The sequence below is a fragment of the Sinocyclocheilus grahami genome, unplaced genomic scaffold, assembly GCF_001515645.1.
Source record: "Sinocyclocheilus grahami isolate Dianchi unplaced genomic scaffold, SAMN03320097.WGS_v1.1 scaffold1246.1, whole genome shotgun sequence".
NCBI classification, from domain to species: domain Eukaryota; kingdom Metazoa; phylum Chordata; class Actinopteri; order Cypriniformes; family Cyprinidae; genus Sinocyclocheilus; species Sinocyclocheilus grahami.
The window spans coordinates 62,872-88,661 of record NW_015506425.1 but is presented as its reverse complement, the minus strand read 5'-3'; the positions used below and the strand labels follow the sequence as shown (position 1 = coordinate 88,661).

The following is a 25,790-nucleotide window of genomic DNA, read 5'->3' as shown; positions in this document are numbered from 1 at the left end:
CAAATAAATACTGTTCTTTTGAACTTCATATTCATCAGAGTTCTGAAAAAAAAAAGTATCACAGTTTACACAGGAAATATTAAGCATAAGACAAGTTTAACATTTGATAATAAGAAATGTTTCTATAGCACAAAATCAGCATATTAAAATGATTTCTGAATGATAATGTGACACTTAAGTGTAAGACTGGAGTAAAGATTGCAAAAAATTCAGCTTTGTCAACAAAATTAATAAATTACATGTATTTAAACAGGAAACAGTTATTTTAAATTGTTTTCCCCCCTGTATTTTTGATCAAATAAAGCCTAGGTATGCATCTGAGATTTTTTTTTTTAAATCTCACCGACCCCAAACATTTAAACCGTGTCAAATTAATTTAATGAAAAATAAAATATGAATAAATTAACAAATTAACAACACCTGTGGTATCACATGACATGACAAATCATACAACACAAAAAACAAAAAAAAACATAAGCAACTTTATACATGGATTCTTTGGAAGCATTTTGCATAGTTAGCAGAAACTTGAACTCATCCACACAACCAGCAGAGCCTTCTGCTTATTCGCTTCTTCTTTGGTCAGCAACAAAAGCTTTGATGATTTTATACAATCATGTCTCTTCTGCAACCCGGTTCTCATCTTCACATTTATATACGTATTTGGAAAGATGCCACATTTGGCATTTTCGGTCTTCATAGCCCGCCAGTTCCCATTTCCCTGCATCTCCATCATGGCCGCAGTTCCCATTTAAATGGCTCCCGCAAATAAATAACTTGATCTCCCCCCAAATCCTTTCTCTCCTGACTGAACACTCTAAAACAACAATCCTGGAGCTTTTTCAAAATGAAATCGCTGACTGGCAAAATTCTTTCAATTGGATCTGCTCAGCGAACCTTTGGTGGGATCATCGCCTGCTTCCCTGTCCCTTGGGATGAAATCCTCCCGAAACGAGACACTCTGTAATTATTGCCATCCATAATTGTAATTCAGCATATTTTTGGTGAGAAGACTTAGAAAAAGTGTATGTGTCAATTTCATTGTCTCCAGATATGACACACAACTTAGCTATAAGGGAAAAAAATCACTACAGTATTAAATAATTAAATGTTGACCGTTTTAACTATTGACTATTATTACAGGGTATAAAGGATAAAAGTATAGCTCACCCAAAAATTAAAGTTTTGTCATCATTTATTTACAATGTTCCATACACACAACTGCATTTCTTTTGCCGAACAAAAAAGACGTTTTGAAAAATGTGCACAATGCTCTTTTCCATACATGAAAGTGGATAGGCTCCAAAAAGCACAATAAAAGCATAATACAAGTAGTCTTGCACTATATTCCAGTATTCTGAAGCCAGGTGATAGATTTATGTGACGAATAGAATGACATGCAAGTCATTTTTCATTCAAATATTACTAGACAGTCATGGTCACCATTCGAAAATACAAACAGGTTTCAATGAAGGTGAGTAAATTATGACAGATGTTTCACTTTTGGGTTGATTCATATAAAAACAAGAAAACATCTAAACTTTCTTAAATTCTCAGGTCATTCTCCAGCCTTAGAAGGCTTGAGTTCACCTATAGCCAAGGAAATAATAGCACAGACAAACACACAAATACTGCATTCCACTGTCAAAGGAACCCCACTGTTTACTTTCCAATTATGCCATTCACTCTGCCAAAAGTTTGTTCTGCAGGAATGGCAAATAAACAGACAAAGAGCAATATTAGATCCCATCGTTTTGCAAAAGAAGTTTGAACCTGGTGGAAAGCCTCAAGATTAGGGTTTACCCAGCTGGTGTTTACAAGGCAAGAAGCCATATTCGCTGTATCTATGCCCGGGGACAATTGATAAGCAGAGAGAGCAGCGCTACACAAATGTAATGCAAAGGGAATGAGATGGCCTCAGCCAGCTTTCTTGGACTTCCACACTTCTAATGAGTGACTCACACTCAGCCTCCAAAGGGCAATAATGATGGCTAGAAAGGCCAGATGTGCACTGGTGAAGTGTATTGGAGGCTTATCCACTCTCACACACACCCCTCTCTGGCATTTCCAACCCTCAATAAGGCCCACGTCTAATTTCCAAGGCCTTACGAGTACAGCGTGAGAAAAGGATTTTAGTATTTCAGGGTTTTTTTTTCAATTTGAGTGCAGCTGTGGCAGCAATAACTCAAAACTCAATATTTGCAACATGTTCCTCTTTCAAAGTGCTTTTAAAAAATAAACATTACTGCCATGTCACACTGAAGTTGATACAATTTAAAAAACGCCTCATAAAAAAATGTTCATGTTAAACAAAAAGTATGAACGATGACAATACAACTCTCGACTACTGAATTGACTAGTCATTATCTAAAAGGCAATGGTAGCAAAATGGAATAAAATGCTTCAAGAGAAGCAATAAATTCCAGTACATGAAACCTGGGCTCGCCACACTGTATTACATAAGGATTTCATGGACGTGAAGGGGATGACGGTTCTTATAAACACACAAATGGAATGTAAACTGTAGAGCGGTAAGTAGGTGAAAGCACGAGATATGCACTTTATACCCTCATCTGAGCCAGAACACCAAAGCACAGCCTGATACAGGCAGATCAGAGGGCAAACTTCCTGACCTCCATAAAGCAACTCACTGTATACTGCAGGGCCAGAAGTTCTAGCGAATTTCCATTACCCTTCTCCTATCATATAATGCACTTCCTCTCTTGATAATGTACTGCTTTTAGCCTTGTCCCTTTCTTGAGAATAACTGAAAGGTATAAGGGAATAGTTGACTGGTGCTCTGTTCCAAAACCTAGTCAGGAACCTAATCTTAATGATTTAAGATACCTTGTTTTAGCCAAATTATAAGGAAGCACTGGTCATCTCCATGCAATTAACTCAAAATTGCAGACAAGAAACTTCTATTCCATTTAAAAACAAAAAAGTATCAAAAAACAGTTAGTGTAAATAAAAATGGACTTTTACCAAATAATTAAGTGTGCCATGAATTACTTCATCAGAGCATCATGCTAACATCAAACTCTTCACGCTCTTCATGTGGGAGATGAAGCTTCTGCCTATGTAGAATGTTCCAAATCAGTCACTTATGAGTTTCCATGATGGTTAGCAATGGTTACCCAAACAGGCAGCTCACAATGTTTTGGAACAGTGCTAGGGTGAACGATGAGGGAGTTGATGAATGATGAAGCAGTGAAATTCACTTTTTCCACACCTATTATCCACAGGGACTATAAAAAACATCAATGTGACAGGCAAAGGATGACAACAGAGATAAGACAACAGGAAAGATGTATGTATGTGCAAGAAAGAAAAAAAAAGATATCAAAATGCATACAGGTAGGAACAGAGATTCCACTGAGAGTTTAACCTCTCGGAGCAGGAGAAAGCTAGGCGATGATGAGCTGCCAATTTTGACACTAAACCTCATCTTGAGCACCTTAAGGATAAAGACCATGATGAGAGAGACCCTTCAACTACACAAAGCACTCTGGACAGGATTTGACACCAAACTTTCTCAGCAAACACATGCCTCATTCACTTTAACCATAGCATACTCAGTGGATGAGGCACATTCTTAAACAAGTTGTTACGGTCTTCCACATGGGCTTGGGGGAAGAAAAGGATGGACAAAGGCTGAAAAAGCATACTTCTGGCATTCTGGAACTCTTCCCTCTGGTCATGCACATGTTCCCACGTAGACCCAAAGCATGCATTTGGGATCGAGCGAGGACTCCCACAGGCATTCCAGTGAGTACTGGGCAAGATTTGACATACATGCTTCCTAATGTGCTCAGCGCAGCTGTTTCTCATGTTGAAATCTAAGCTGTGAGCTGGGAGTTTCTCTCTGCCACTGTTTGAACAATCAGGTTTCTTTGCTATTCGTCTTTTCCACCCTCTCCACATCCCTTCTCAGTGAGACTCTGTCCTGCTTCACTTCACTATTGAGTGGGTCCATCACCATGAGCACATTTGAGCAGTCATCCACCTCAGCATCACACTGATCTCCACAAACTGCAGGCTTGTTAGTCAGAACCAGGCTTTCTGAATAAGCAGCTGACCTGTGTGGGCTTGCATGGGAGAATCGGCATTTTGAATTAGGAATCAGGAACTGCTTACACCTAGTATTAAAGTTTCAGGTGACCTGATCACAAGTGGTCAACATTACTTTTACACCTGGTAGTAAAGTTCTTGATTTAGTGCAATGAATTATTGACAGGTAAGCAAGCGGTCCTGTCCAGGATTTATTAGGGCCGATTAGCACTTACACTACAAATGCAATGTGGTCATATGGGTTTTCAACTACCGGCATGTGTGGCTTGAGTGATTCCATTGCAAAATGCTTGAGACACTTTACAACAAATGTCTACTTGTCCACTTGGAATCAGATCAAGTGAAATGGACATTAGTACCGGCTGTAAAACAGGGTCTTGGCAAAGTGATTTGAGGAAGTTGCAATGTTAATTTATTCAAGGAGCCTTCCTTGACTCCCCCTCCCAAACACTTTCACAATTCAAAAAGTTCATAAAGGCATTGTAAAAGAAATAAATTTTAATCAAGTGGTTTAATCCAAGTCTTCTGAAGAAACAATCACGTTAATGTGGCGGACACATTTAATTTAGGCTTTTATTCACATATTAGGTAGGACATTTGAGCTACTTTTTAAGCTTACGTCTGCAATCTCTTTTTGTACTTTTTGATGCATGAAAGCATTTTGGTTGCATTGATTCAATAAAGGGACAGAAATCTCTCAAGTTTCATTAAAAATATCTTGATTTGTTTATACAGGTTACAGTTTTGGAACAACATGAGGTTGAGTAAATAATGACAGAATTGTCATTTTTGGGTGAACTATACCTTTAACCATACACAAACACTGACATGAATAAACCACTCAATAACCACTGGAATCCCGGGATTGAAGTATCAGGGTTTTGTGGTCAAGGATTATTGTCCAACTCCAAGTGGTCTACCATTCTTCTAGGTGTGTGCTTTGACTTTTTCCCCGCAAAACTCTGAATTTATGACAGATATCACATGCAACGTGCAAGTGAGTGCTAAGGCAGCTTCATCTGACTGTGTACAGTAGGAAAGTAGTGCGGTATTGAAAAGTATACATTGAGGTAACTTCATCCGCCATCTGGAAGTCTTACTCGCACTGCTGGAATCCCGGGATTGAAGTATCAGGGTTTTGTGGTCAAGGATTAGAGTCAGGTTTATTCAGCACTTCCATTAACAATAACTGTCTGACTCACCAAGTTAGCGATACCAATCTAAAAGGTCAATACCCACTGTTTGGAAAAGTCATTCCAAAGGAGCGTTTGTGTGTACATTGTCAAGTTACACATACCTCATTTCTTAAGCAAACCTGGCAACTGGAAAGTGCCATGAAAGATGAGTTTGGTTAAACAACATTTGATTCACTGTTATGGAAAAGTATGATTCTATGGAACGAAGGAAAACCTAGTCCATATGTTCTTTTTCAACATATAATTGTGTCCATTTTTTGAGATCAACTGTAATGTATTTTAAGTGCAGAAACGGTGCTGTCCGGACAGGTGAAGCTCAGGCCAGACTGAGCCAGTTGCTTGCATGACAAAGTCATGAAATAAGAGCCTACGTGCCTCTTCATACTAGGTCTGAAGCCAGAAGGCAGATCCAACACTAATAATGGCAACATCATAGGAGGTGTCTGGGCTTGACAGCATGACTCAGACAGTTTGCTGACAACTTGACGCCATTCGACCGAAAATTAAGGGAGGGGGTGCAGTCAATTAAATATTAACTATTTGCCTTGACATTGTGCTCAATTCAGTCTGATTGCATCCACTAACTCAGTTTTAATCAAGTGAACTGACACCATCTTAATTGTCCTAATGATTTGTGTGGGTGGGCCGAATGTGTGAGCGCATTCCAGAGGAAGCAGCTTTCCCCACTTGTGGGGGCCCAGATGGCACCTACAGGAGAACTCTCCCCTCAATTATCACCCCAGCAGGGGAACCAATAGAGCTCCTGCGCTTCCAGACCACCTATGTACGAAACCCCAAGTTTTCAATATTGCCCCAGACCACAGTCACCACACCATCAAAAAGACCCAGAGGAGCTACAGTCCCTCCACTGTTTTAGCCTGGAATGTTCTGTTATGACAGCACCCTGTTTTTATGGACCTTCACACAATTATGTCACAGAGGATAAAACACAAGCCGTAAAATATGGGTGAGAGGATTCCTACAATAGCTTGTGTTTTAAAAGGTTTCAGTAAAGGATTTCAGCTAGTAAACAATTCTATTAACATACAAGGATCAACAATGATGCATAAATTGGTCAAAAGAGGCAGTGAAGACATTTATAACGTGGCAAAAGATATCAAATAATGCCGTTCGTTCTTTCTATTCATCCAACAATCCTGAAAAACAAAGTATCACAATTTCCATTCAAAATAATAAGCAGCACAGCTGTTCTCAACATTGCTGCTCAAAAATCAGCTTTGCGGTCATAGGAAATTATATTTTAAAATAGAACACTTTAATATTTCACATTATTACTGTATTTTTAATTTTAAAAAATGCATGAGATTTGCTAGAGGAGGAGCTGTCAATCTAGAACTAGTGGACCTATGATGACACTTAAGCCCGCCCTGATTTACATGACACTCTAACCGCAACATTTGGAAAAGCAAGCGCAGAACATGGAAACAAGAGCAAAGTGAAAAAGTATCAGCATAGAAAATGTTTTTTTAAATATGAGCAGAAAACGTCTGAGATCACAAAAAACAGGAATATAACCATGGAAACCATGATTTTGTGTACAAGTCGGATAATTTTGCATTAAGATTTCAGTTTTGTGCAATATAATTTTGAATGCGTTTAAAGTTTTGATTCATGCTTATTTTTTTTAATGCATTATTAAATTTTTGATTTACACATTATTTTTCGATTCATGATCATTGTTTGCTATTCTGAAAACTTTGCTTCATTTTTACATCATTCAACTGTAATGTATTTTAAGTGCAGAAATTGTGCAGGTTAAATTTTGTGCAATATATTTTTACATTTTGGTTTCATGCTTACTAGTTTTTGATCCATGACTGCAAAACTTTTGTCGGAAAATTGATCCCATACATACAGATTATATAAAGTAAAATGCAGTCTTAATACTTAAAACTTGTTAACATAAGCCTACAGTAGGATTCTAACCTTCACGGCCTCTTTTTTTGTTGACAACAAATAAACAAACATGGCAGAGCAATTTAAGAGTCTAAAAATAAAGCAGTGTTTCCGGTAATAAGAGCTTTATGGTGACCTGCACTTTGGAGACCAAGAGCAGCTCTAGTTCCCCCAGAGGACAGCTGAGTGTGGAGAGGTGCTGAGGCCAGTGGCAGCATGCAGGGGGAAAGCTGTTTATTTATAACAGGAAGGGCCTCTGTACTGCAGCTAGCTGTCATTTAAGAAGAACTTCCTTTCTTGCCTTGGTGACGCTGTCCTCTTTCCAAAGGCTTGGCAAAGTGACTGAACATACTTTGAAGAGTGACGCCACACGGCTCCAGAGAACTGAGACATAGGACAGACAATCAAACAGAATAATGTTTATCATAGCAGTGGACCTGTCAAGGATATGTATGTCAAGATGAGAGTGCAAAGGTTTATGAACGTTTGACAGCAAGACAATGACAGTAAGCCAGTTCTGGAGAATGTTGCACAGCGCTTTGGACAAATAAAGTTTAAAGCGGTAGAGTCAGCTCTCCCTGTCAGCTATTGGTCGGACAAACAGAAAGCTCCGCACCAACTCTCGATATTGGCTGAGCCAATATTCTTCTGTGCTTTGCAGAAGATATAAAGTCATACAGTTTTGAAACAACATGAGTAAATGATGAAATGATTTTCATTTTTGGGTGAAGTTTCCATTTAAAATAGGATAAAAGAGTATTTGATAGAAAATTCACCTTTAAAATCACCTTATAATTAAAAACATAGCTTCAAGTTGTAAATGAGTGCTCTCAACATATGAATGCGTTTAAGAAACAGCAGAACAATTGAATTCATATGTAGAAAATGAACATCCAAGCCTTGCTCGCATTATGTAGGGCAAATGATCTGAAGCAAGTTGTGGCAAATTATTGACGACTCTCATGGAGCTCCGGTTTCCCACAAAGCGACAAACTTCCGCTCCTTATTCTCATGGCTGTCAGATCTAATCTGGCACCACCTGTTGTCTTGGCTTTGGACCCCACTATGCTGTGTTGTGCCAGGTCAAAGACAATTTAATAAGAGCTGCCTTATTAAATGCCGCACGCTGACATCACAAAATGTAGAAGTATAACATAGTCATTCGTTGTGGTTTTTAAAGGGATACTTCACCCAAAAATGAACATTATGTCATCGTTTACTCACTCTCATGTCATCCCAAACCTGTTTGCCTGACTTTCTTCTGTGGAACACAGAAAGAAGATATTCTGAAGAATGTTTCAGCTGTTGTTTCAACAACTGAAGTCAATGGAGTTCAGAACAATGCTGGCACTTTCCAAATATCTTCTATTGTGAGATAACCATGTCTGATACAGTATATTCGGAACACAATAATGGGAAAAAATATATATATCTGACCGAAACAAAACAACATTCTTCAGTGATTGCTTATATCATGCCAGCCTGCCAAGAGAGGTTTAAAGCTGGATAACCTTTTGCAGTCTGTTCTCAAGTTCATAAGTCCCGGTTCTATTCAAGACAGCTATGTCATAATTAACTCGGATTTGGCCGCGTGGCTTTGTGAGGGCTTTAGAATGGTCAGCAAGGACAACAGTTCAGGCATTTACTCACATGGACTATGGACAATGCTGTTTAGAAACCTTATAAGGTGACTCAGTTCTTAAGCTTGTCATTACAAGAAGGCCTGTTTTGGGGGAATTAATAAACAGTGAGTGACTTTTGGCTCTGTAAACGTAGTTGTTTCAACCTGTAGCAGTTTCTGTCTTTTTGAAAGGATATTTGGTAATGAAATCTAGATGATCCTCAACACACATTGAGGATCATCACTGAACATTTGTTTGTTCCAGATCAGCCAGGCTACTGAAAAATATCAACCAGCTGTTTTCTTTCACTCATAATTACATGAGTATGACTAAATAAAGTGGCAGGAGAAATCTGGTGTTCCTCAAAACAAACAACAGATGCTGTCTTAAATAATGAACACTCCAATCCTCTCAGATATTAAACGAATAAATCAACCCAAAATAACATCTCTGTCATTATTTACCCACATGTTGTTTCAAACTTTTTTGCAAGACAAAAAATACATTTAAATAAATAAAAAATAACTTTCAAACGCAAATATAAAAAATATGAAATACAATATAAAACATAACACAAAATAAAAATATATTAGGCTACATTAAAAACATTGACAGTTCATAGCTTGACAGGCTGTCAAGCTCCCCAAAAAAGATGAATAATATTATTCATATTTATATTATAAATAGTATTGTGGTGAGAAATCTGGTGTTCCTCAAAACAAACAACAGATGCTGTCTTAAATAATGAACACTCCAATCCTCTCAGATATTAAACGAATAAATCAACCCAAAATAACATCTCTGTCATTATTTAACCACATGTTGTTTCAAACTTTTTTGCAAGACAAAAAATACATTAAAATAAATAAAAAATAACTTTCAAACGCAAATATAAAAAATATGAAATACAATATAGAACATAACACAAAATAAAAATATATTAGGCTACATTAAAAACATTGACAGTTCATAGCTTGACAGGCTGTCAAGCTCCCCAAAAAAGATGAATAATATTATTCATATTTATATTATAAATAGTATTGTGGTGCTTTAAAAGTAAAAACATCATTTACCATTAAGATTATTAAATAATATTAATTTTATTATAAATTTTGGGTGAATTATCCCTCTAAGAATCATAATAATGTGAACTGACTATCAGCTGCCTTGAAAGAGTGTTGCAAGTTAATCTCTCTTAAAAACCAGTGTGTGCTTTGAAATTTGTGATTTTGAGATGCATTTACAACAAGCCTTAACACATTCAAGAGAATCAAAGAGGAAGTTATCTGATCAAAGGGGACTCTTAGTGGTCTCACAGCAAGCTGCTGCAGGCTTCAAAGACCTGCTGCAGGCCCAAACTTGGAATATAAAGTCCCAGTGAGGTAGCCTGATTGAGTATGAATGAAATTTGCTCTGGCAGGTAACACACAGGGACCAGATGATGCTACAGCTCCACTGACCCCTTCACACCCAGACTGAAGGGTGTGTGTGGACGGACAGAGGTGACATTCCTCTGGGAGGTAAAAATACCACTCAAGCCAAGTAGCTGCAGGTGAAATTTCATCCTACTATCAAACCCCTTGTCAAAACGGCTGTGAGCAGGATGAAGGAGTACTGGGACAAGCCAACTATGAAGCTAATGCGCTTGTGTTTCAAGCATAACACCTGTGGTTTTAAACAGCAAGTCATCCATTATCAGTTAACCGTTAATTAGGGTCACCACTCAAGATAGAAATGTTTACTGATCCTCAACTTTCCAGCGGATTTGAAGAAAATGCTTGTGATTAGAAAGCACGATGACAAAGGAAATTATTTACAATTTTGAAAATTCATGCATTTAATCTTATGCAAATAAATGCAGTGGAAAAAAAATCGGCCATACAAAGGCTCTATTAAGGTCTTACAGTCAGTGTTTTTGACTATTTTTTTGGCAATAATTGGTTTTAACTAGGGATGCTCCGATCCGCCTTTTTCACCTCTGATACCGATACCTAGGGTTCGATATTGGCCGATACCGATCCGATACCAGTGAAGTTTTTTTTTCCCATTTAAATAAATGTAGAATTTATATATCTCTGTGTGTGGAACTGATAATCATTCTTTCACAATTTACTAAATACAGACTACTTCATTATAAAGAAAATTAAACAATAAACATGAAAAAAAAAAAATCGGCCATACAAAGGCTCTATTAAGGTCTTACAGTCAGTGTTTTTGACTATTTTTTTGGCAATAATTGGTTTTAACTAGGGATGCTCCGATCCGCCTTTTTCACCTCTGATACCGATACCTAGGGTTCGATATTGGCCGATACCGATCCGATACCAGTGAAGTTTTTTTTCCCATTTAAATAAATGTAGAATTTATATATCTCTGTGTGTGGAACTGATAATCATTCTTTCACAATTTACTAAATACAGACTACTTCATTATAAAGAAAATTAAACAATAAACATGAAAAAATATATGTATATTCATAATCTATGACAAAAATATATCATAAACTAGGTTAGTGGATAAGCAAAAGTTATTCTAGAAAAATCAGTGCACAATAATTTTAGAAATCCAAACATTTAGTGAAAAAACTATTTTGTGTGGGGAACAAATAAAAGTGTTGCACTAAATATGGTCAAATGTTACACATTGCTATTTGTATTATTATAAAATCCATTAATGAAAAACATTCATGAATGTATTTATATATAAGTATATACTATAAAATTAAAATACATTTCTTTTAAATGTATAGCATATTTTTTAATAAGGCAACAACATATGATAGATACGATAGGAGAAAACAAACAGTGCAGCATCCGGTGTGCAGAATGATGCACTTGAAGCAACACGGAGTCACAGCATGCAGCGCTTGCGCACTAAAAAGTGCAAAGCACAAAGGGAAGAGAAATTGCAACAGTTATTGAGCCTTTATTTTAACAGTTTTAAATTTCAGTTACTGTGCGCGTTAAAAACTATTTATAGTCTTTTCTATGTTTTGTTCTCACAGACACCCAGTAGCAAGTAACAAAACAACATTAAACTCCGGCAAGAAGATAAAGTCCTTTTTGCAAAATCCTAGACATTTATTTACAAATCAAGTATAATAATGGGAACACAGAATGATCTTGGAGAGAGCTTTACCGAGCTGACTGTCGAATGCAACCAGGGTTTAAAGGCTGAACGAATGACTGACAGCCACAGAGGAGAAAAGTTGAACCACTGATGGCAGATGGACTATTCTGACGATGTCTTTCATACTTTTCTGGACCGTGACAGTGTAATTTACTTGGCAGTCAATGGGGCAGTCACAAGCCTCCCGGTTTGCTTCCAAAATATCTTAAATTGTGTTCCGAAGACGAACAAAACTTTTATGGCTTTGGAACGACATGGGGGTGATTAATGACAACATTTTCATTTTGGGGTGGAGTAACCCTTTAAGCTATCGTATGGCTTCAGAAGTAACACAGAATAATACGCACAATCTCGGATATGGATCGGCCCTCTCTGACGATACCCGATCTGACAAAAAAATGGCAGCATCGGCGCCGATCCTCAATATGAATATCGGATCAACGCATCCCTAGTTTTAACTATATTACAAACAACAACACTAAAACAAAATATGGCAAAATTTCATTCAATAATACATTTTTTATAAAATACTACTGACAAAACTCATTGTGCATCTTCAACTACATGTTTTCATTTAAACATCCAGTCAATAACGATAGTGATTTACTGTCACAGTTCGAGTTTGATTTACTAAACAGATCGACTCATTAGAGAATCAATCATTCAGGAATCAAACTTTGGTTCCGCTGCATGTTTTTGATTTGCTATGAAGAATCGACTTGAAGAATCTAATAATCAGTCAAGAAATCAGACTACATTGGTTGAACTGTGTTTATGATTCACTATAATATTTAAAAATGCAGTCGAGAGAGAGAGAGAGAGAGAGAGAGAGCGCATTTGGTCTACATGCTTAAATTTACACCCAGCAAAGTCATGAACATTTCTCACTGTACATTGTGTTTCACATACAATGACGGATATTTTATTTTTATGAGTGGACGCTTGCGGTTCAAGTGGAAGCCATGACTGCATATGTACTGAAAGCCTCTTTTGTTAGACCTCATGCCTAAAGCCTCAGCATCATGATTGAAAGTTCCTGACATCTCAGCTCAATACAGTACATTTAGCTCACAGCACTGCGCTGCAGTTGGGGTTATTTCTGGCCACACATCAGTAAACAAGTAAGAAAAGAGTGGCTTTACTGACATTTCTGTGGTGAAGGTGTTCTGGGAACAGCCGTAATTGCTCAGCGGTTCACACCACCGCATCAGCATAAACTCTGAGGGCGAGATTCAGGTAATCTACAAACAGGTCACTGTTTTAACAACCCCATGGAAACCATCCTTACATATGCCATATAACATCTAGCTACATAACCTGCTTGTTTCCTTTCAAAATTTGATAGAACAGCAATTCAATGTACAAGTTCCAAGTCCATTTATTTACTTTTTAGTAACGTCTGGATAATGTTAGTGATTAGTGGTTGGCGATATGGCAAAAATATCATTTCACAACTTTTATCAGGAAAATAACGATTCACTATTTTAATCATGATTCTATTTTGCAAGTTGTCTGAGCAGTACAGCCAAACTAATTTCCCTATTTTAAAAACAAAGCCTTAAAAAGGTAACAAAATATAAAATAAAAAAAGAATGGCAGACATTAGGCCAAAGTGTGTGACGATAAAAATCTTTGTAATTATTTTATCAGTTTTTAAAAAAAATTACATTTAGTTGTTTTATTAACATTAAAGGGATAGTTCAATCAAAAATGAAAACTCTCATCATTTGCTCACTCTCAAGTTGTTTTAAACCTGAATGAGTTTCTTTCTTCTGTTGAGCATAAGTTATTTTGAAGAATTCAAAGACCAGCAAATGTTAGTTTATATGTGTGTTTTTGACAGTATAAGTGCAATCAGACATGAAAGATAACTTAGTCCAGTAATCAGGCACTGTTTGACAGGCTTTTTAGTATGTGTGTTCAGCTGTACTCGCTCAGAAAAAGCGCATGTCAGAACAGCACACGAATTAAATGTTTAAATGCATGCAAATAACGTACTTTTGTGACTGCGAATAAGTGCAGTGTCCCATGAGTGTAACTCTACTGCTGAGTTAACATTTGAAGTGAATGTGTGTCATGCTGTAGACTATATTGAGACTGTAACTGATAGATTATACATTGTAGCATGATACTACAATATTTCCATGATCAAAAATCATAATATTGCACACCCTTTATGTTGATAATATACAGTTACCTGGTTTTTAATTGCAAAACAAACCTTTTCAGTGGGTGATACAAGTCATGAAGACTCAAATTAACAATTCTTTTTATAATCAATGTTGAAAACAAATGTTTTACTTGATATTTTTGTGGAAACCATCATATTGTTTTCAGGATTCTTTGATCAACAGAAAGTTTAAAAGAACAGCATTTAACAGAAATAGAATCTTTACTGACACTTTTCATCAATTGCACCCTTATTGAATAAAATAATTTATTTTGGGGGGGGGGGACCTTACTGACCCCAACCTTTTGAAGGGGGCTGTATATGAACATTCCTGCAGCCAATTATTTTGCTTGTGCATGTGAGAGGGGATCAGGTGCCCACTTTGTCTGCTTGAAATGCTTGGCCTCTGATTGGCTCACTCTAGCTCTATTCTTTGTCAGTATACCCACTGACAAAGTATCAAGGAGTCAGCTGGTCAGAATCTGCAGGATTATCTCTACACTGGCTGGGTCAGAACTCTGGAGAATCTTGAGGCCCTAGAAACATTTCCATTAATGTGAGAAGTACTGAATTACTGAGAAACTACTGAATCTACTGTATGCTTTCAAAGTGGTCCGAGACCACAATGAGAATGCAACTCAAAGCCTGATACAAACTGTCTGAACCTGTGTTATATTCTTCATGGCGAAAAATAAAAATAAAAGCTGAAATGTTTTCACGGAACCTTGCAAAAGCAGCGCGTTACAATAGTGAGGGAAAAGCTCCGTGTACTGCATGCAATCACATCCATACAGTTTATGATCACAACAACAACGTTTGTCAGGCATCTACATTGTCATCTGAGGAGATTACAACGATTAAAAGAGTGTTTTTTTTCTAAAACATGAAATGTGGAGTTATCTGCTTTTGCCAAAAAACGACTGTTGGGAGTTTTCTGCTTTTGCTATAAAACAAACTTTTAACATGTAAAAAAAAAAAAAAACATACTTTCAATTAACTTTAATTTTTTAAATTACCTTTATTTAGGTTATTATTACTTAATCAAAACAACCCAACTGCAGTTTGATTGATATTACTTGGAATGCGCAATAAAAAAAAAAAAGTGATTTCTGAAAAATAAAATAAAAGGAGTTATCGGTTTTTGCAAATGAACTCTTCATATCAACATCAGCTTAAATTATTGAAAGTTAACTGGGACAAACCAAACTATAGAATAACAAAATTCCTGGCTAGTTGACACATGGCAGCCATGCCTCTGATGAACCTTTGACAACCAATAAAAAAAAAAACTATAAACTTCAAAAAGCTTTGCATAAGTTACAAGGCAAATCCTACCTATTGATTTTTGTGTCCTTCAGGGAGTCATTTATTGTTCCAGGTTGAGTTAAGACCGCTTTACTGCAAAAGTGTCAAAACAATTGTCTCTTTAAACCCCACTAGATTGCGTCACACCATTTGTTTCCTATTTAATAGCAGCTAACAGCTGTGTTATGCATGTACTACATATTCAACTTATGACTGACCGAATAAACATACTTTAAGACAGTTTACTCCTCCTTGTATGAACCATGGATGCATAAAAAAAGCATGTCACGTCAACAAATACATCCATTCTCAGATACCGCAGACAGATCCTAAGCAATATAAAGTGAAGACAATGGATGCGTGTTGGAAAGAGCTTTGATTATAAATGAAAAGCTGTAAAAAGCTGTAAGGCTAGAGAGAAACCCAGTCTCATAATTTGTCTAAATTGAACTAGCTGAGATTTGGGGTGTTTTTACATTGATTTTGAATGGCCAGAGCCCCATTTAAGTGTTTGTTGAACTTTATGCGTGTACAACCCAACTTTATCCAATGGTAGACAAGGCTTCCAAAAAGTTGTAATATCTCAAAACAAGCTGAGTGATAAAGTAATCAGATGAGAGTTTCAAAGTATGTCGAAATTCATTACACTTCTTCAGCTACATTAAAAAGACAGATGCATCAACTCTGATTTTACATGGGCAAACTTAGCACAGCATATCCCATGTTTTCCCAGAGGATACAAAGCCATTTAAAAGTATCTTGCATGCTAATCTGACGTGTGCCTAGGGCTGGACGATATGGCCAAAATTTATATCACAATATATTTCTTAATTTCGGTCGATACGATATAATTCCGATATCGATATGAACACTATTAAAAATAAATGAAAGTAATAATTTTTGTAATATAAATTTTAAAAAGAGCTTTTGAATGTATAGTGTATAACGTTACAAAACCTTTTTATTTCAGATAAATGCTGAGCTTTGGATCTTTCTGTTCATCAAAGAATTCTGAAAGAAAATTTACTCAACTGTTTTAAATATTGATAATAAGAAAATCAGCATATTAAAATGATTGCTAAAGGATCATGTGACACTGAACTTGGCATTGTTAGAACTATGCTCTACTCTTTAAGATACAGGAAAGCTCACTTCAGATTTAAAGTTAGTAACTGTTAAAAGTGGAATTATCTTCATTTCATAAAATATTTTCAAATATTACCAAGATAAAATCAAAGTGGATAAAAATAACAGGCTAGTTAAGAATATAGATGTGCAATAAGAGTCAACAAGCTTGTTGCAAATAGAACTACTTCAAATATCATTTACCGTTGGTTGATGAATTTTTGTGGGCAAAATCCAGTAATTTCAAAAGGAATCCATGGGATGAAGAATTTCACATGAGGGCGAAAGATTTCCCCATACAGATTTCGCAAAGAGTTCAAGCTGATTTTCCAATTTACCGCACTGACCAACAGAAGGCTGTGGCTGTGTGGTTTGAAAGTGACTTCTGTGTAAGCTGCACTGCAAACAATACTACACTACTAACAAGTTACAGTGGTCACAACATTTAGCAGAAATTTTACTAATGGGACGGGACCACACCTTAAAGGAATAGTTCACCCAAAAATTGTCATCATTTACACACCCTCATATCGTTCCAAACCTATATGGGTTTGTTTCTTATGTTGAACATAAAAGAAGATTTTTTGAAAAATGCTGATCCCCCATTGACTTCCATAGTAGGGAAAGAAACAGTTTGGTTCTTCAAAATATCTTGTTTTGTGTTCAACATAAGAAAGAAACTTATACAGGTTTGGAATGACATGAGGGTAAGTAAATTATGACAAAATAGTTCACCCACCACTTTTGGGTGAACTATTCCTTTAAGGACACATTTTTCCCCAGATCAAATTTACAGCTTCCAGGTTTCTAGTGACCATCGAAAACAAAAGAGTAGTCAAAGTTTTAAACAAAAAAGTAGATATAACAAAAACAAAGTCTTTTACATTAAAAGTCTTCCTTTTGAAATATTCTCAGCCTTTATAGTAAGGAGATGACTCTAAATACAGTCACTGAAAGGCTGAAATTGCCGTTTCGTTCTTTATGTGTGGGTGGAGGCAAAATTGCACTAGGTCAGTTTAGTCTGAAAACCACAAAAATTCGTTCAGACCAAGAACAGTTTAGTACATGCAAGATACTGGTACTGTTCTTCAAGTTGTCTATGCCCACAAGACATGGATCATCAGTCTACTGTTAGAAATTAGTCAGATGTTGCATGAATCAATTTTTCTACTTTTTTTTTGCCTGGTTTCTAACACTATAACAATGATCAAATCATGCCAAAGTAATAAACTTGCATGAGCTACGAATAAAAAAAAATGACAGTATAACACTATAGTGCAGAAAATACTGGAATAGGTTTGAGTGTGGGCTACTTTTAAAATAAGATTTAGTAAGCATTTAATGGTCATGACAGAGGCCAAACTGATGCACTGTGGTGATTTAAATCTGGCAAAGCACTTAAACACACCGGATTCACATTCCTCCTTTATCAGACAATAGCTCCGGTTTTTTTCCCACTGTTCATGCAAGCATTCATCACACATGTGAGTAGGTCAAAAACACTGTAAACCTTGATCATACAGGAGCCCAAAGCGGTTGTAATGGATATAAGAAGGGATAGATATATCAGAACACTGAGATTTAAATACAGTGAGCAAAAGCACGCTATCAGCTGCTCCCTTGCCGCTGGTTAAAAGCAGACAGTTGAAGGCCTGTGGTATCTGCACCAATCATAACGTGCCTTACGCAAACACAGTGGTCCGCAATAACAGGCTTCAGAGTGGGATTGTACTTTTTCCATTAGAGGACTTTGGCATGAAATATGTGGCCTGAAACCATCAATGGCAAAGTTCCTACATGGAAAACACTGCAGCAAAGCACTGAAACTTCTGGTCATGGAAATATAAATGCGAGATCTGAAGGTTTGCAGTGTGGGATGTGGTTTTGGCACCATCAAGAGCAGGTGGCTCCCTAGTAGTTTTATAATTTCCAGTTTGAACATGTTTGCTCTTATAGATTGGTACTAGGTATACTTGGTACTGATCCGAGTGTGTGGTTGCAAATGCAATCGCTTGAGCCAGCTGCATCACACTTGAATTTGCAACTGACATTATATGGATACATCTACCTTCTTTTGGATTGAAACACTTTATAAAAGCAGTACAGGGCTGTCATATGATGCTGAAGGGGAATAACTAGACTAATTGGAAGAAAACACACAAAGAAGTGAAAATCCAAAGTAACACAAACATACAGTTGGGTCAAAAAGTCCACTAGTGAAACCATTAGTTTTACTGGAAATATTTGACTGAAAAGATTAATTAAAAAAAATTAAATCAACAGTTCTCAATTCAAAATGAAACAAGATAGCTAGATAGATAGACAGACAGAATTTCCAAGTTTTATTTAGATTTTGCATGACAAGTTTTCAGATTTTTGGAACCCACTGTAATATAAAGCAGAATATGAGGGGGAAATTCTTAAGATTGCCTCTGTGTGTATCTATGGTACAGGAAAGACTCTGAAAGACTCATAGGAAAGCATGAGTAAACTTTGTTATTGGGAAGGGGCTTTTGCCTCTCATAGATAATTTTGAATTTAATATCCCGGGCAGGATGATGAATCAGCAACTTGGCAATAGAGATTCACTGTTGACCCTAAAATCAACACACTGCCACTTTTGGCTGTGCATATATCCTCTACTGGAGGAGTGCAGATTTCCTCTCTTATCATACAGCACACCCTGAAAGGAACCAGGGACTGTAAAGTCCTTCACAGAGAACTTGTGTTGAATGTCAACTGCCAAAAGAAACACAAATGGCACATTACCGGCAAAAGTTTGGTCAAGTGAGATCTATTCTTTCTATAGCCACACCCTCACCTGTAAGCCAACACAAAAAATTAACTCACATCTCAACTCTCTCATCTGAATGACAAAGAGAAGCACTGCTTACCAACAGCCAAGAGCCAGAAGTGCCTGACCCCTGTCGAGGAGCTGTTGACATGCTAATGTTCATCAGCCTCGTGGCTCAACTAGTTTTATCTGAAGCCTATTCGGTTGAATCCAGCAGGCAGAGTGGTGTAGAGAAGGTGGCAGATATGCTGAATAGTGGCCCGAATGCTCAAATGGGCTGACTGCAGCACAGCAAACCGTGACAGACCCTGGCAACCACTTCAAAAGAAAGTATATGACCAACAGTGCACTCAATCAATATATCAGGGGACACTAGGTCAATGTATCTTGTTAAAAAGTCACTTAGACGCACCTCTACACTTTTGTTTTAGTTAAACACTGCAAAGCAAGTCTTTGTGGCCTTTTATATTCACCGAACACCAGATATAACAAAGATGTGATTTACCTTTTTGTCCCTTTCTTGTAAATTGATAAAAGGAGCATTTACAAAATCAAATGCTCCATTGTCTATCTTCTCGTTTTTATTTTCCTTTCGCTTTGACATATACATTGACCTGAGGGCACTGAAATTCTTTATTCTTTCTTGGCATGATCTTACTGGTGTAATAATAGCCTGGGAGAACTTGCATCCTATCGATGGGGGTTCGCAGGAGGCTTGGAAAAAGTAGCGCCTTTCTTTCTGGGGCAAGTCGAGGCTTGTCGTAGATTAATGGAAGAAGAGGTCTCTGCTGAGAACTCCATTCACACGCTGTTTTCACAAGATCGAGCAAGACACTCTTTACAACTTCATCTTGCTATAAATATCCAGCAAGCACTGGCAAAAACCACCTACGATGACATGTATTGAGTGATATGGAAACGTTGATATCATGCATAGGGATGCTATTCTGATGAAAAACAGTGTGACGTTAAAAGGGATTGTTGATAGCACTTACTCCATATATCAATTAGGCATACTGTAGACCTGTAACTGAAAAAAAGGAAAAATTGAGGATATACCAATATTACAATTCTAGATGCAGTAAGTTGATCATTAATTTAATGTTATGGCTAATAACTGAAAAAAAGGATAGAGATCTGCCAAATATTAAACACTCAACTTATTTACAATTAAATGAAACTAAATTGTTAAAGTTTTGAATTATTTGAGTTTTAAAAAATTAGCTAGACAGCAAAGGTAATCTAGATGAAAAATATAAGGTAAGGTCCAAATAAACAAAACTCCATAAATAGTTATGTTGTACAGAACACACCTTTTTCTAGTTTTAGCCAAAATCATACAGATATTTTAGTACAGCAAATTATGCATAATACACGAGTCATGCTCTAGGTAATAAAAGAGACCGGTTGTTCCCATTTCAATACTAAAAAAAAGCAACTACAACGTTTTTCAGGGGTCTGCTATTTAGCACTTCATCAAAGAAACAAAAACTTCCTTACACTAGGTAAGGTGCCATGGCTTTTAACGTTTATATTCACTTGCAGTACACTTATGCTTTACAATTTATCAATATGCATATTCTCTGGGAATAGAAACCCTGATTTTGGTGCTATGCTCTACCACTTGAGCTACAGAAACATTTTTGAAGGTGACAGCTTACCAACAACCAAGTCATCTACAAGTTATCCATGCACTGAAATGGCAGCAATACATCAAGCTCTTCTTGTGAAGCAAAGGTCTGAACTGTTCTTCAAAAGCAACATGTTTGACATAACTGATCAAGCAAAAACCTTACTTTTGTATTTATGGGTCTGGGTGGTCAGAATAAAAGGGCGCATCTTATGAAGCATCAAGCCACACAATAAGTATGAGCACTCATGTCTGCACTTGCCAGGGTTACAATACCAGCTGAGCTGCAGCTGTGTTTGGACTCTGCCTGCCGCTCTATCACAGACAGCTGGCAAATAAAAGATGAAGATTCCCACAGTGATGTACCGCAGGTTACCTGCAGATGAAGCGGAACGGAGGGACAAATTGATGTGCTTACAATCACAAATATGGGTGGGAACAACCCTCTGCAAATTGTTTTCAAAAGACCAACAGTTTGGTTGTACTTTTTAAAATGAAAATAACAGCAGCACAGGCTGTTCTCCATATGTGCCTATATGTTTACATTCAGCCACATCGATAAATAAGCCACACCATTTACAAGTGCCAAAAGCCGACCTAAACCAAACTAAAACACTAAAAATGAACTTGCAAGGATACTGAGGTACAGACAGATTTTTTCGTATTGTGACATACAGTACACTGAATGTGCGCAGACTTTGTTCTGTCCATCGGTTGTTGAGTAAATTTTGAGATGTCAGCGTTTATTTATTGGCATCAATGTTTCCATGAAGAGCCTTTTGCATCCACGAAACCTGAAGTGAAGTGTGGCCACGTATGGAGTCCCATACTCGAAATTTTTGCTCTGCATTTCACCCATCCAAGTACACACACACAAAGTAGTGAACAAACACACATACACACCGTGAACACACACCCCAAGCAGTGGTGTGCAAAAATGGGCAGTCATTTTTGCTGTGACGCCCGGGGAGCAGTTGGGGGGTTGGGTGCCTTGCTCAAGTCAAGGGTCTCACCTCAGTCGTGGTATTGAGGGAGGAAGAGGGTTATCCCTGCCGGTACTGGGACTCAAACCCACAACCTTTGGGTTACAAGTCTGACTCTCTAACCATTAGGCCACGACTGCCCTTATCATTGAACAAAAGAATCCAAAATTAGAATCTTTATTTTAAAGAGCGTAGCATACATTTTTTCTAAATAAATGCCATTTCAAAATGTCTGATTTAACGGCATTAAATCGAAGAACCTAGCATTTGCTGAATGTAACACCATATTAGGTTGACATGAAGCTCACAAACAAGATGTATAGAAGCGCACACTGAGACCATTAATAATCTCCTGTCCTTAAAATCTCATTGAACATGGGCCCAGTTATCCCAACGCTGTGCGCTAGATTCCCCTGCGCTTACTTGGAAGACCACGTGGGTGTTAAATTGACCAGGATGGCTGGACTATATCTAGATATTGCATAAGATACAGTAAATGTGGGCATACTAGGGAGGCCAAGACGGTGAAAGACACAACAGAAATGTGTTTGTAACTATGGTCTGAAGCAGTAAACCCAATATATCCACAGGAATCCAGACCTACCTTAAAATGTTCCCCTGATGAAGTCAGGGTATACTTGTGACTCTCTAACCAGAGACATCTCAAAATAAAATAGCATGGCGTAACGCTGGACATCATGGGACAAACGTTCAACACTTAAAAGGCTTTGTAGAGTCAAAAACAGAGCTAATAATAAACTACCTACGTTTAAAGGGATGGTTCAGAGAAAAATTTTAATTCTGTCATAATCTGATTTTAAAAACTTAAAAAAAGAGTTTGGAAAAACATTTTTGTCCATATAATTAAAATCAGTGAGGTCCAAAATGGCACTACACCCCATTGACTTTCATTGTATAGACAAAAAACACTGAAACATTTTTCTAAATATCTTCTTTTGTGTTCCTAAGAAGAAAAACATCACGCAGGTTAGGATAGACATGTATATTATGTAAATTATAACAGAATATTTTTTGTGAACTAACCCTTTAAATAATGGCTTTGGTATTAAGTAGAACTTAAAATAAAATCACTCCCAAGTCCCAACTAACATAAACTGGATTTGCTTATGTGAACTGAAACTTTCAATAACTGCAGGTCTTCAGTTCCCAAAGGTGCTTCCTACATTTTTCTTCATCTCAAATAAAGGTCAAACAAGCTAAAAGCAAAAGGAGCGCCACTGGGCATGAACCCACTTGCAACCCTTCTTTATCATCACACAAAACTTCAACGACCTCACAAGTAGCCAATTTAACCCAAAAATTACATGCGTCAATAAATAGCAAAGAACCGTCTCTCAATTACCAAGCCATTGATAGTTAACAGCAGGGAGGGAGCACCTTGATTGTGTCAGTAAACTAAAAGGTAATAAAGTGCTTTTATTGGGGTTTTGTCAGTGCTGATTGATACTTATGACTCTGAAATTCCAGTAGGACACCAGGGATGCCGATGGCAACTGAAGCCCTAAGTGTTCAACTGAATGAAATGAACTCTTTGTCAAATCTTGGGCAGGCTTGTAATGGAAAAAAAACACATGGCACTGCTTCCATTTAATTCAATTATATTGCAATTGACATAGAAGTCCCTGAGACAAAGCAGTGAAGATCTCAAATTACCAAAGGTGATGGGCCCCTGCCACACATCAGTAAACTAAGAGTCTGAATGATAAGGGAGGGATTATACATGGTATGCAGGATGAACGCAAGCCGATTTAAAGAATCTCAAATTATACAGGACAAGACTTTTCGTTAGCATGTGACCCAGAGGATTTTTAGAGGATTCAACATCAAAGGCTTTCCAAGGCATCACTAATTTGAGCTAACTAGTTCAACTAACTCCAAAAGGTACAGGAGGGGGTAAATGACTGTACAGGCTGCTAAAAATCTCCCCCCTAAAAAAAGAAAGGTGGTTTATGGTACCTTACGATCAGCGAACGTAAATTTTATATGCTTTACATGGAACAGACCAACAATAGCAACTTGGTGTTCAGCTTACTCTATAGGCTACTTCAACAGCTTTATGCAAAATAGTGCAGTATTAAAAAAACTGATTTACTTTCCACTATGTGGTGTAAAAGTAATTTCACAAGCTATTGCAACAGATCAATTCCAGTCAGTAACTCTCCACCTACATAAGCAATAAAGTTAAAATGAATCTACCAGCAAGCTGGAAATAGTACAGTATTACAGGTACCAAGAAAGATGAGATGTAGGTATTTGTTTTTCACATTAACTTTCATACCTGCTCATTAGATTGGCTGCTTTGCCTCATTCAGACAGTGTTTATTTTAACTGCAACATACTTTATCAAACCGTTACTGTATAAACCTCTCAAGTTAATGCACAATGTCATAGTAAAACCAAGAATTCAAAGATAGCTTTCACAAGAGTATCAGTCGTTGATAATAAGCAAGTCTATGCAGAAGTTTTTGTGATTTATGAAAAGCACAGGAGGGGAAAAATGTAGTCTATATGCATTACTTTAATCATGACAACATGGGAAAGGAAGCAAACACAGAACAGGCTTAGATCATACCACCCATAATCAAGATGAACCGCTTCTTTTTTCACATGCAACTAAGATAAACAATAATATATATATACTATGCAACTATTTATTACATAACACGTATGTCAGTTAATTAAGGTAAAATAAGTTAATGTGCATGACTGAACAGAATTAACAGTATCTTATAGGATGCATACATCATCAATAATAAGAGTTGCAATGCTAAAGCCATGACTTTGAAGACATGAAGTTAATGTGCAATGAAAGTGCTCTAAATCAATGAGTGTCAAGAGAAATAAAGTTGTCCAAGTATACAGACATGCAAGACGCCAGTGGGACCAACTATGAATAGCTCGTTTCTATGTTTAAAATTAGACCAGGACTAGAACACACATGCAACACTTGAGTCGAGCTTTAGAGATCGATGCAACTTAACACAACGTTCACATGATACAGTTCGCGATTTACTAAATGCTGCAAAAAGAACGGATTGAAAATCAATGGATTATATAACAGCTCAAAGTTTTGCAAAGTAACTTTCAGTCTGCATTTCCATTGATACAGTTACCTGTTACAAAAGGGCAGGGCGGTGTGATATTAAAAGCGTATAAAAATGCAAATGCATCACTTACATTAAACACGTGCGATGTAAATATCAAAGGGATGATAAAAAGAGTGAGTTTATGGGCACGTATCCGCGTCCCCATTTCTGCCAGCCCAGCACGACTCCAAACACGCCGCTGGGAAAATCAAAGTCCGCCACTTGAAGCCACTGACAATTATATTTATTCGCAAAAGTTTCTTTTACAGCAAGACCACCGTCGCTTCTCCGTCCCACACTTGGTGGGACTTCATTTACCAAAAAAGAAAGGAATCCGTCTGCTGTTGAGCCCTTGTGAGATTACACGAAGAGAAGCTGATGGTTGACTTGTGAATATCCGTTTTGTTCTCTTGGGCAGCAGAAACTTCAGCATGCACTGCCTTAGCGGATCACTTCAGTGCGATGATGTTGAACTGTTAACGATGGCTGTGTCTCAAATCCTAGCGAGTTGCCTAGGCAGACAGCATATTTTGGGGTCTGCTCAGCAGACACGGAAAGCCACTCGAAACGTATACGATGCCCAGAAGAATGACGCCCAGATGTGTTGTCTAGATAGGCAGCTCACTGGGATTTGAGACACAGCCTTCCAGCGCCTGGCGTAAAGAGGCGGAATGGTATTCCGGGACCGGGATCTTACAGCTGGACTACGCCTCTACTAAGGAGAAGTACTTCATGTATTAG

General features: G+C 37.3%; 1 protein-coding gene across 1 annotated transcript in view; it reads right to left on the bottom strand.

Moving 5' to 3' along the window:
• The window catches only part of LOC107568451 (basement membrane-specific heparan sulfate proteoglycan core protein-like), a 99,983-nt gene extending 74,450 nt beyond the window's left edge, over positions 1-25,533 (bottom strand). Inside the window, exon 1 of the mRNA XM_016254420.1 lies at positions 25,141-25,533. Coding sequence (XP_016109906.1) covers positions 25,141-25,215 — 75 coding nt within the window. The 5' untranslated portion in view covers positions 25,216-25,533. The remainder of the gene's footprint in view (positions 1-25,140) is intronic.
• Positions 25,534-25,790: the final 257 nt, after the last annotated feature.